At 36.9% G+C, this 13,385-nt stretch overlaps 1 protein-coding gene across 1 annotated transcript in view; it reads right to left on the bottom strand.

Moving 5' to 3' along the window:
* Nucleotides 1–13,385, bottom strand: part of LOC121879442 (dual 3',5'-cyclic-AMP and -GMP phosphodiesterase 11-like) — a 49,583-nt gene that overhangs the window by 13,071 nt on the left and 23,127 nt on the right. Inside the window, exons 5-13 of the mRNA XM_042386096.1 lie at nt 7,586–7,693; nt 6,668–6,805; nt 5,976–6,086; nt 4,620–4,781; nt 3,465–3,700; nt 2,979–3,078; nt 2,175–2,261; nt 1,407–1,574; nt 639–748 (exon numbers count right to left, since the gene is read on the bottom strand). Coding sequence (XP_042242030.1) covers nt 639–748; nt 1,407–1,574; nt 2,175–2,261; nt 2,979–3,078; nt 3,465–3,700; nt 4,620–4,781; nt 5,976–6,086; nt 6,668–6,805; nt 7,586–7,693 — 1,220 coding nt within the window. The remainder of the gene's footprint in view (nt 1–638; nt 749–1,406; nt 1,575–2,174; nt 2,262–2,978; nt 3,079–3,464; nt 3,701–4,619; nt 4,782–5,975; nt 6,087–6,667; nt 6,806–7,585; nt 7,694–13,385) is intronic.

Here is a 13,385-nt window from a genome sequence, read left to right as displayed (position 1 = left end):
ATTGTACTGTAAAAACGTAAAAATAGTTTATGTTCAATAGAGTCTCAAGCAAGATGCTTCCTACACTGAGCAGGGACACACACTGACGCCATTTTGGGTGAGTCAAGTGGCTGTTTGGCGCGCTAAAAACTAGTTCCCTGTACTTCAATTATGTTAAATAATTGTTAAAATGAATAAAAACTTTAATATAAGACTTGAAAAATTATTGAATAGTACAACCTTCTTGATATTTACTCAAATGGTAACGAATTAAGTCCTAAAACAGATTACTGTATTGGCGGACTAATACTACAGCTGGTGAGCAGGCGAAAACATGTTGGGAAAAATTTGTAAGGAATTCGTTAACCAAAATTTTTTCGTAAACCGAAGCGAAGAATCTTATGGAAGGTAATTCGTTAACCAAAATTTTGTTAACCGAGGCGTTTGTTAACCGAGGGATCACTGTAGTGCTGTAGCTTATTAAGCAGGCACTTACTGCATTATTCAACTTGAAATTACCGGGTACTAATTTTTCAATTTTATCAAATAAAAAATGCAAATACATACCTGTACCAACAATTGAAAGCATGATTCTTATTGGTCCTAATATATATTTCATACAAATCACCATAAACTGCCAGGACAAAAATTTTCCTCACTTGATCTGGAAGGAGTTGTTTGTGCCACGATGGTCCAAGTCATGACAGAGGCAAGCTACCAGGAGGGCCAGACATTCCAGTTCACCTAGGACCTTCCACCACTGTGTAGTCTGCAAAGTATTATGAGTTACTTTTAAGTGAAAAACGTTAATAACTGTTTACAAAGAAGGAATACCATAGTAATTAGAATACTACTTAAAATGTAGCTAAAATTTAGAATTAAGTTCACCTCTTATGATATACTAATATTTGTTACACCTACGATGTTCTTATGCTATATGACTTATGTCCTCTCTTGCATTGTAATTCTGTTAAATAAATCATTATCTCTCAAAAGTATAAATTTTGAGAGATAACATTTCACACTTTTCACTTGTTTATTGTGAAGACGAAGAATGTTTTGTGTACGGCTGCTAGGGAAAAGACAGTTGTTGAAGGAACTAAATAGATTTATTAACCCCACAAGATATTACTGTACTGTATTATCATTGCTGGAACAAGAGGGTAACAAACAAGGAGAATTATAGGCTATGGTAATTAATATTTTTCATTTTTGACCACAAGACATGGATTTCACCCTTGAAAGTTCACAAATACTAAATACTGTATTGGAGGTCGTAAATAGGAGTTAGTATACATTTACTAACAGGCAAATATGCAAAATTTGTGAATCTAGAAACCATGAATATATCGAGAGTCAAGTGTATGTGTGTGTACCTGTATATAATGAGCTTCCAAAATATTATCTTTTCTTATACAGGTACTTACTGTGATAATGGCAAACATCATCTGGGCAACATTGAAGGCGTGCCGCCAGTTGTGGTAAGTTACATTACGGTAGTTTTTCTTGACACTTAACAACCACCGGCACAGCACCTCGTACTCTATGTGGAATCTTCCGATTAAATCAAGGTCCAGGAACATCCTCAGGCATGCCTAGAAACAATTAATAAATATGGTCATTAGTTTTATAAACAACTTATTTGCGACAGGATCAAAACTAATATTGTCTTGAGAGACTTAAGTAAATCTGTAATACAGGTAATTATGAACTATGATCCTATTATATAATAAAGTCATACTTGGGGTTATGACAAACCTGTGAAGTATTAAAATGGACCAGGAACTGAGTCAGGTCCAGTCCAGTAGTTTATTATAACAGGTCAGCAATATACAGTACATATACAGTACAGTATATATATATATATACAGTATATATATATATATATATATATATATATATATATATATATATATATATATATATATATATATATATATATATATATATATATATATATATATATATATATATATATATATATATATATATAGTCCAGTAAGACTTAGTTTCAGTTGTTCAGGGTCTAGTAATATGAAGTTGTAGTGCATAGATAAAAAGAGAAATCAATAAAAAGGCAAACTGAACAATAGATACACATAATATGGAAGATGGTCAAAGAAACACACAAAACTAGAGAAAGACTGACATACAGATAGAGAAACTGATGGAAATAGACCTGAGAAAAAATTTACCTTTAAGCTCCCATCATCATCAAGGCTGAAGTCATCAAACTTAAAGTCATATAATTTGAATGCTTGTGCAGATGGTACTTTCAATTTCTGTGGAAAAAGTGAAGAAACAAATTACTCGCTAATCCTTTTCCAAGTACAGTACAGTACTGTATATCTCGTCTAAATAACAAACACCAAACACACTGAAAAAATAAATTATCATAATGGACTTTCATACAAATATCAAGTCTTACTACGTACGGTACAAGACATTTTAATTACCCAAAACCTATTATTTTCCTCATTAAGATTCTGAAACAAATTTAAGGAAAATAAAGAGATGATGAAATAATTTTTGCGACGTTGTCTAGATTAATATCAAGAGGACATAATAATTAAAAATATCTAACAAAAAGACTACAAATGAAGATGTTGCTATGAGAATTGACATTTTAAGACTGAATATGACAACAGAGAAATCCCAAATTTTTATGAAAAGAAACAATCAAAACTACTTTCTTCTCCACTTATAATCAAGTTCTTGTTCACAGGAACAATTTTATCCCCTTACTCACATTACATCAACTAAGCCTCACACATTAGTACAAGCAAGATATTAGAAAAAGTTAATAGTTTTTTCTGATGTTTTAATCATTTCATTCAAACTTGGTCCACAGGTAAGACACTATCTCCTACATGCTATTCCTATTGTTTTAAGATGATCATCCAGAACTTAACATTATTAAGTCTCTGTTTGGCTGTCACTAAAAATGTCTTCTTACATCATACAGTAATGAGTTTCCCACAGCTTCCAAAACTTCTTACCATTAGTCGGACAGCTTCATCTCTGGGCGCTGCAGCATGGTAGCTAAGAACTTCCAATGTTACCTTCTGTTTGGCCATTGCAGTAATTGCTTTTTCATACCTAAAAAATTAATATTCAGTAAACATGGATTGTACAGAACTGTATATGTACAATATTACAAATAACTGGAAATTACTCTCATGGTTAACAAAGAACATTGACATTTGTTCTAAATCTGCCTACAATATTAGATGTATTTTTTTTGTGCATTGTATGTGGTTGAAACACTTTGGTTACACTGCCATGTGCTTTAGAAATGATAGAATACTAAGCTGATGGTGCTCTGATATGGTTACCCCTCGTAATTTTTATACAATAAAACCTTTTCATATAGACCAATTTAAAATATTTAAAATGTTCATTACTCTTAGATAATTTGTCTAATATCCTGTAAAACTGGTATGAAAAAAGTCTGTAAGAAAAAAAAATTGCAAAAATGTACTCACATGTGTGTGTTGTGGATGCCCATACCACAGAAGATAGCAAAGGCTTCTAGGAAATTTTCATCATTTTTAGTGAAAGGAAGATTATCAAACTTATTGATGAGTTGTACAACACCCACAATCTTCCCTGCAGTGTTTCTTATTGGCATACAAAGAATAGACCGATGACAGAATCCTGTGAGCTCGTCCACCGAGGGATCAAATTTGGAATCTTGATATGCGTCTAAGATGCACACAGTCTGTTGAGCAAGAAAACATAACCATACATGGAAAGGAGTTTGGTGGTAAGGTAAAAACAATCAGGTCCTTCACCATTGTGTCTTGGGTCAAGTGTTTTAGTATTTGAACGATTGCTGGAAATAATCTTCTAGTTGTTTTTTATGATATTTATTTATTTATATATTATAAACAGCTAAAATAGCAACAAATTTCAGTTCTTTCTTTACTCTTAATCTTTTCACTAGGGGATGCCACTTTTAAAATTCTACTTGGGTAACACTTGACAATTTTATGCAGCACAGAAAGATCCGTGTACATAAAGAGTTAATAAACTATCATTGTCCTACAGTCAGAATTTACATTACTGAACAATCCTTCAGTCAGTAGTGGACACATAGGTTATCTTAATGTCAGAAGAAGAAACACTAGTTGTTCTACAGTCAGAAGAGATAACACTAGTTGTCTTGCTGTCAGTGAAAGACATATTACTTATCCTACAGTCAGAAAGAACAAAATTATTTTCCTATTCAGGTGATACATAGCAGAAGAGGAAACATCAGTTATCCTGCAGTCAAAGGAGAAAGCATTAGCTGCACTACTGACAAAAAATAAATTAAACTTGACTTCTCCCAAAGTTAGAGGAGGATATGATAGCTCGCCCTACAGGAAGAGAAGGACACATTAGTTCAGTCAGAGGTGTACACACCAGTTATCTTAAAAAGAGTCAGGAACAACAGATATATCAGTTGTCCAACAGTCAAAAGTGTACATGATGGCTGTCCTACAGTCAGAAGACAAAGTAAAATATACATCAGTGTGCTTCAGTCATTAAAGTGCACATCAGTTAACTTACAGTCAGATGATGCCACGGCAGTTGATCTACAATCAAAAGGGGATCTAAGGGTATCTGTCAGTAAAAATTACAGTGAAGTTCAGTACCTCTCCTGTTGTGGCCACGTGGCCGGTGATTCCAACGTTGATGGGGAATCGAGACTCAAAGGGACTAGTGCGGCTCTCCGCATCATCACCCTGCAGGTCCTTCACTTCCAGGTCAAATACCCGTGAGAAAGTTCCCTGAGATGCTTCATGTACCAGAAGAATCTGTCAATAAGAGGGATTTAGATACCAATATAAATCTCTGAATGCACCAAACACAATTTAAAAATTACTGTAAATGTATAAATGAACTCAAAGAGAAAAAAAATCACTGTCCACCTGTAAATGTAAACATCCAGGCATGTCAATCATATTTGACATACTTCACCATTCAGTCCAAGTGTAAGTGTTTTGTAGTTTGACCAAAATGACCCAAATAAACATAAAATAAATTTTTGGAAAAAAATAAAATGTGCCACATAGTTTAACAGTAAAAAATATAATAAATATGTAATTCACTCCAGTATCTGTGTTCTACATACAGTAATATGAGTTGTGACACACTATACAGCACATATTTAAAAATATTGCACTTATTATAAATCATGAAAAAAACTTCCCCAGTCAAATATATGATAAAATAAAACTGAATGGGATCCAGAGCTTAACAAGTAGAGCTAAAGTTTTGGAAACCACCTGTGCATCACATGGCCAAGTACACCTCAGTTTTCCTAAGTAACTGTGTGTAGGGTAAGCTGAACTTACCTGGTACACAAATACTTAGTGAATACTTTGAAATTTGGGCAAGAAACCCCACCATCCTACTGCATCTATATCTCAGACCAAGAGGAAGCGATCTGCTATACCAGCAATAAAAAAACACAAATTCAATATGAATTAAAGGCCACAGCAAGAGCAAGCCATATTGTGTGCAAGCAGTAGTTGACATAATTAAGTGAATCATATCCAGTTATGTTTGTTATACATATAATTTTCTTAAGTATGTATATCACTGTAGCAATTATGATTGAATAATGTTCATTGATAATTAAAGACCTAACCTAACCTAACCTAACCGCTCTCTCCGAGCTTACGAACACGTCATTGTTTGTTTTTTCTTGCATTATTGTTTTTTATCACTGCATTGTTTTACTTTCGTTAGTTCAAATGTGCATTGTCATTTCCATATCGTACGATATGTTTTCCCATGTGTGAAGGAACGCGTTTTGTCGGTGGCAATGCCGGGTTGCCAGTTACTGTCTGACGCTGCAAGAGTAAAGTCTTCAAAGAACCTGGTATATATTATTCAAACCTCTCACACAGGGAATTCTTAACATACCAGTACTGTACTGTACTTACTGTGAATCTGAAAACTAGTTTACCAACATGAATTATCTGATCAAACAACACACTGCTTACCTGAACCCGTTCACACTGCAAGAGGCTTTGTGTGTGTGTCATGATGCGGTACACCATCTGCTCTATTGTGCTCTGCTCCTCAAAGATGATCCGCGCTAGATCTAGAAGGACCTGTGGACAGTGGTATAATATGTGTTAGGATTCATAAAAGTGTTTGTATGCAAGTGTGTGAAAATTTGGAGAAAGATGCGTAAGTGTATGCAAAAATACGAGGAGATACAAAGTACAGTACAGAGTATTTCACTTTATCTTCTTCACCAGCTTACTAACTGGTCCAGCACAAACATTTAACTTTATCCTCTTACCTCAGTGCATACTGTACTGTACTTGAGAAAACTATTTATGCATCCATTCTGGTGAAGTATATTACTATGTAAAAATAAAATATAATTTAATAAATTTAAAGTACTATACTGTATATGAAGGAAAATCTTGAATGAACATTCAGCAAAACACTAAAGATGATTACTATACACTATAGTACAGGAGTAGTAATAGTTGTAATAATATTAATAGTAATAATAATAATAATAATAATAAACAGTATTCTAGCACATACAGTATTCATGGTCAAAACATATATTTTCGAAACTTCGGATTTTCGTAAAATTAACCTTTGCAAATTGGGGACTGCCTATACTGAACTCACAAGTGAAACTCAACAAATATAATATGTTATCTGAGTGATATACCTGATTCCGTTTGACCTCTAGCTGAGAACGTTCATAGAGCTGGGCATTTCTGAGGCCAATTCCACAGAACTGCAAGTAGGACTCAAACACCTTTTCATCTGTTGATGTGAAGACCTGACCCTGATGTTTATTGATCACCTGCAACATCAATAACATAAATGTCAAACAATGTTTATATGTTACCTGCAAGAGTAGAATCATACACATCTGTTCTGATGTTTATTAATCACTTGTAACATCAAAGGAAACAGAGGTACTATACAGTGCAGAACACTGTATAGACAGAAGATATGTACAGAATGATAAATCTGTCAATGAATTACAAAGGCAAGAATTGTTATTTCACAAAAAAGACTTGAAAAATGAAAAATCAATGTTACTATCCTATGGTTGGTACATAATACCTGTACAGGTACACCAGCACCCTGCGACGGCATTTCTGTCCAGCTAACTCTGACGAGGCAATTATGATCAACAAACAGTCTAGCTGTGGCTACACAGGACTGTATTAGCCAACAGGTGCATTTCTGGTCATTAGATTGTCTACTGAGGATTATCAGGTGGAGCATTATTGTCTAACAGAGCGCCAGGAGGGGGGCAGGAAATATTGTATAGCAGAATGGTGAAAACATTTCTACCAAATAGACGCTGCTGTCCAATAGATTCAGGTGGAAATAATTCTGTCAAACAGGCTGCAAAAAGGTGCACTTCTGAATAATAAACTTTAGTTTCTACATTCTCACTACACAACTGCATCATATGCTCCTAGGTTGTACAACGATGTTTCATTAACCTTGTAATGATCTTACCTGTTCCTGCTAACATTCATACCTAAGCCAGTTAACACATTACTGTAATGTATATATGTCAAGTGTTAATAACATTTACTGACAAGAAGAATCACTGCCTGTACTGTACCTGGGCAACGCCAATGACTTCTCCAGCACTGTCCTTGATAGGCATACACAGCATGGAGCGTGTCTTATAGCCTGTCATTCCATCTATGTTGGGGTTGAAGCGAGGATCCTGTAACACAAGACAATTAGGAATCAGGTATTTTATTTTGATGAATAAAAAGTGTGGTTCCTACAACACAACACAACAATACTGTACTGTACAATATAAACACCAATTACCTGTTTTAATATACAGTAATGTACTAGACTTAGAATACATGTCCTGTTACACATTAAATACAACATGAGAGGTTATAACTGTTATTAGTAAATTATATTTTACAAATACAGGTATAGAATAATTTAGATTTTTTCATTTCAGTACAGTATTTTGTATATATTAAATCTGTCAAATATAAATATTGAAGGAGGTGTATTGCAAAATAAGCACCATGAACATTATAGTACACTAACCTTATCTTACCCCTCCCTCTCCTCAAGCCTTTATCCCTCCCTCTTTCATATCTTACCAACTTCTCCCCTCCCACCCTTTCATCACTCCTGTTGGTTTTCTTCTCTCTCCTTTTATCCTTCCCTCTTTTCCTCTTCCATCATTTGAATCAGCCCCTTTATCACCCCATCCCTCCCTCTCTCTCTCTGGTCTCTAATTTCTTTTCATCATCCCCCCCCTCTGACCTGCTCCCCTGTCATCTTCCTCACCAATCCTCTCTATTCACAGTAAAAGCCACGACTTTCCTTCTGTCCCCCCAATACAGTACAGTTAGTAGCTCCACTCTTCTAAATACGTAGCCAAGCAAGCTATACATGCCTGCCTACCTTTTATTTCCATTACTCTAGCTTTTCGGGGATTAGTGATCTGTTTTGAAGTCTGCTGAGTTTGAAAGCTCACTCTATGCAGTACTGCCTACAGAATATGCTAAATAAAGGAAAATTACAAGGATTCATCTGAATCTGTATCAGCCCATGCAATAATCTGAATAAATATTTTTCAACAGTTTTCTCCACAGAAAATTTAAACATGATAACCGAGGCACCGACTCTAGTATACAGAGATAGTGAAGAAAATAAATTAAGCGAGATAGTAGTGACTAGTAACGATGTAAGTAAGCAAATAGACAAACTAAAGCCTAATAAGTCACCAGGTCCCGATGAGATATTTGCCAGAGTACAGTATTATAGGAATGTAAGGAAGAGCTTAGTATGCCCTTAGCAAAGTTGTTGAACATGTCCTTAAAAACAGGTGTAGTACCAGAATCCTGGAGGATAGCGAATGTAATGCCGATTTTCAAGAAGGGAGATAGATCACTATCCTCAAACTACCGACCAATCAGTCTAACATCAATTGTAGGCAAATTACTGGAAGCAATCATTTCAAACTCTATTTGAAATCACCTGGAGAAGCACAAGTTGTTCAATGACTCCCAACATGGCTTCACAAGCGAGCATTCAATCTAACTAATCTATTAACATTCTTTTCATAATTTTTCGAATCGGTGGATGATGATGTGGTATATCTCGACTTTAGCAAAGCCTTCGACAGAGTCCCCCACGAAAGACTAATAAGAAAAGTGGAGGCTCATGGCATTAAAGGAGATATTCTAAAATGGATTAGGGCGTGGTTACAGGACAGGAAACAGCGAGTGAGCATTAACGGCACTAAATCCCATTGGAGTAACATCACTAGTGGAGTTCCCCCAAGGCTCAGTACTCGGACCATTATTATTTATTATATACATAAACGAAATAGATATCGGCGTAGACAGCAACATAAGTAAATTTGCTGATGACACTAAAATAGGGCGTGTAATTAAATCTGACGAGTACTCTGCAAAACTACAGGAAGAACTAAACAAAATTTTCGAATGGTCTGAAAAATGGCAGATGAAATTCAATGTGGACAAATGCAAAGTACTCAGTATAGGAGAAGTAAACAGGGAAACCAGATACCAGATGAACAACTATGTTATTGAGAAATCTGACTGCGAGAAAGATTTAGGAGTTATGATAAGCAGGACTCTTAAGCTAAGCTAAGTAAGCAATGTGTATTTGCTCGAAACAAGGCTAATAGAGTACTTGGGTTCGTACAAAGGAGTGTTAGTTACAAGACTAGCGAGGTCATCCTAAAACTATATCTTGCACCTGTGAGACCTCACTTGGATTAAACAGTTCTATTCTGGTCACCGTAATACAGAATGGATATGGAATCCTTGGAAAAAATTCAGAGGAGAATGACAAGACTAATCTCAGGCATTAGGAACTTTGAGTAGAGAGACAAGTTAAAGCATCTTAATTTGCACTCCCTCGAGAGACGTAGAGTGGGGGGCGATATGATAGAGGTGTATAAATGGAAGTCAGAGTTGAACAAAGGGGGCATTACCAAGGTACTCAAACTATCCAACCAGGAGCAAACTCGTGACAATGGTTTTAAATTAAGACAAATTTAGATTTAAGCGCGAAATAGGTAAACATTGGTTTGGAAATAGAGTAGTGGATAAGTGAAACAAGTTACCAAATATCATCATTAACTCGAATACGCTGGATAGCTTCAAACATAGGTTGGATGGATATATGAGAAATAGGGGTTGGGTGTAAATGGAACTGCCCAGTATGAGCCAATAGACCCACTGCAGTTTCTTCCATTCTTATGTTCTTATGAGAGGAAAAGGTGGCAGAGAGAGAGAAGGGAAGAGGGCGGGTAGGAGGAGGGAAGGTACCGTGAGAGAGGAGGTGAGGTGAATGACACATATTTAGGTAAGTCAGCCACTCACTCATTTTCTTAGCGTGTAATAGCCTCCCAAGTCATTCAATCAGCGGGGCATGTGGGAGAGATAGAGATAACGACAGTGAAATGAGAGAGAAAGAAGAAAATATGAGAAAAGAAGAAAGAGAAAGAAGAGAGTGAGAGAGAAAGATTTGAGAGAGAAAGAGGAAAGAGAAATATGAGAGAAAGATGAGAAAATAAAAGAGAAAGAAAGAAGAGAAATAAAAAGAGAAAGAAGAAAAGGAAAGAAACGCAAGAAAAAGGAAGAATTAGAATGGGTCACGTTACCTCATGTCAATAAAGAAGTAGACAGTAAACATGAAAGAGAGACGCCACAACGGAGAGTCTTAGAACTGTCTTGTCTGTCTCTCTCTCTGTCTTTTTAGTCCAACATAGTTCTCTCCTTCCTCTATCCTTCTCTCTTTCGCCATCCCTTTCTTCATCCTTTCTACGTCTGCATCAATTATCTCTTTTCTTCCACCTCCTTCCCCTTCCTTCCTTCTTTCATTCTTTCTCTACTGGCCACAACACCATTTCTGCCTTCCTTCTTATATAGTTCTTTCTTCTATTTTTATTCCTCTGACTGCTTCAACAATCTCTCTCTCTCTCTCTCTCTCTCTCTCTCTCATTCTGTTTACCATATCGTGAATCATATACTCTCTCTCTCTCTCTCTCTCTCTCTCTCTCTCTCTCTCTCTCTCTCCTTTCCGTTCGCACTCTCTCAGCTTTCTCTCTCGGCGTCATTCCTTTCCCATCCATCTACGGTATTTTCACTCCTGCCTCACCTAAGAAAAAGTAAATAAATAAAAAGTAAAAAAAAAAAAGAAGAGGGCGATTAAAAAATGACAACTAAGACAGTGTCAAAGTCATCCACGAGAATGAGTGACATGATCTTGAAATCCCCGGACAAAAAGTTACGTGATTTATTTGGAAATCAGGGGCTGACTGGCAACAGCATTATCCTTGAAATATCGAGTCCAATGATCGAACCTCAGCCTGTTGGTAAGTTCAAGAGCAAAACTCTTGGACTTGGTGACACGACTCAGGTACACGTAATTGGATGGTGGTCTGCCTAGGTGAAGGCGGTGTGAGTCATAGTAATTATTTATCTCTAAAACATAATATGCAAAAGGTCCCAGCCCCACTGATTCTATACTTTAAGGTGCATAAATGCATACACATCGAGTTACTGATTTACAAACCTCGACTCTGCTTGTTCCGTCTTAGTTCATGTGGAGCCATATACTGCTGGCCACTAACTCAAAGAGACAGGTATGAGCGAGGCGCCAAACATGCAGTGACAGCACCTGGTTACCCTCTACCTTATTAAATTTGCAGTACAGTCTAAGGCAGACATATTAATGGGTACGAGGAATAGGTCAAGACGCATTAGTTACAAGCTGGGTCCCAGGTGAGAAGTGTACATATGGAAGGAAGAATTAGTAAATAAATCATCTGCAGTAGTGGGCTATGGTCGCCAGCCCTCAGCGCTGAGGAAGGCTCCTTGACTGACTTAATGATACATCTGGAAGTGAATTAACTTTCTTTCCTTTTGCAGATGCAAGTTTTATTGGCGATACACCCATTTATGCCATAGAAAGTGTATGTGTCTGTTTGTCCACCCTGTAACTGTTCACCCTGTCGACAGCACCACCATCTTACTGAGTCCCGCTGGTTTGCTAAGCATGAGAAGGTTACTACTGAGGTTTTCAAAAGTATGTCTTTTCATATTAATCTTCTTCACTCTAATTACGTATGTCTGTTTCTCTTCCTCTTCTCCCTTCTTCCCTCTACCCCTCTTGCCTTCTCTCCCATCTTCCCTCTCGTCCTCCCAGGAGCTATATCCAGACATAAGCTCTCAAGTAATTTGTCCTAAACACACACACTCGCGCCTCCAAGTACATCAACACATCAGAACACACACGCGCTTATAGAGGTGTGTCAGGTGTTCTGTTCGCTGATGTGTTTATAAATCGAGCTTGTCTAAGTATACAGTTTACCGCGTAACATACCACCTGCACGAGCAAACACCAACCTCTGCTACACAGTTTGTAAGATTTGTATGCAACACCCCACCCGATACAACATCCAAAGTATAAACTGTGTAGAAACTTTGTCGAGTTATCAACGCTTCATTTCTAAAAGTACAAATTGTAGGATTTGCTTTACACCACACTGCCATAGAAAAATGAAGAGAACTATCAGTAGACACAGCAGTTCAATCGAGTGTTTTGTTGTAATTTCCTTTTTTTTCTTAAGACACCAAGCTTGAATCCACGCCCGTATTATTAAACAACATCTTCCCTTGAAGGGTCGTCGTGTTTCAACCCGAGTTTTAAATAAAATTAATCTTGAGGGACACCGTAGTACAGTACTTAACGGGGTGGTGTGGCGGTAAAATTAACTGATTTCAATAAAATTAATTTATTATATTGGAATTAGTTAATTTTACTGCCACACCACCCCGTTAAGTACTGTACTACGGTGTCCCTCAAGATTAATTTTATTTAAAACTCGGGTTGAAACACGACGACCCTTCAAGGGAAGATGTTGTTTAATTATACGGGCGTTGCAAATATCGCCAATCGCCATCGTGGTTGAAGAGTTTTTCTCTGGTGCGCCGCTCTCTACTCTAGCTGGGACACTGATTTTTCTTTTTACGATGAACGCTGTAGAGTAGAAATGGGAGCCTAGTGAAGTTGGCCGTGGTGTTGGGCGTCACTGATCTCGTCTTCTGAGTTATACAGCACTGTACCTTCAACCAGTAAACAGGAGTCAATAGGAGAACTTTTCAGCTCCAGTTTCGATGCCCGACCATGACCATTTCTTTAACCTTTGTAACTTTTTGCCTCACCTTTGCGTTCAGCTGTTTCATGGTTAGGGTTAACATTTGCAGAATCCTTAGAGCACAGTCACTTCGTCGCATCTTATCGTTTTAGGAAATCTGTGGCAGCGACCACATAGGCTTAACCTTCCCTTAAACCTAACTATGTGACCCTCCCATCGTCTCGTAAACTCAAACTGGTTACCACTAAAACGT

The sequence above is a fragment of the Homarus americanus genome, unplaced genomic scaffold (genome assembly GCF_018991925.1).
Source record: "Homarus americanus isolate GMGI-L3 unplaced genomic scaffold, GMGI_Hamer_2.0 scaffold21004, whole genome shotgun sequence".
NCBI lineage: Eukaryota > Metazoa > Arthropoda > Malacostraca > Decapoda > Nephropidae > Homarus > Homarus americanus.
The sequence above is the reverse complement of the archived record's forward strand: the minus strand, read 5'-3'. Positions and strand labels throughout refer to the sequence as shown.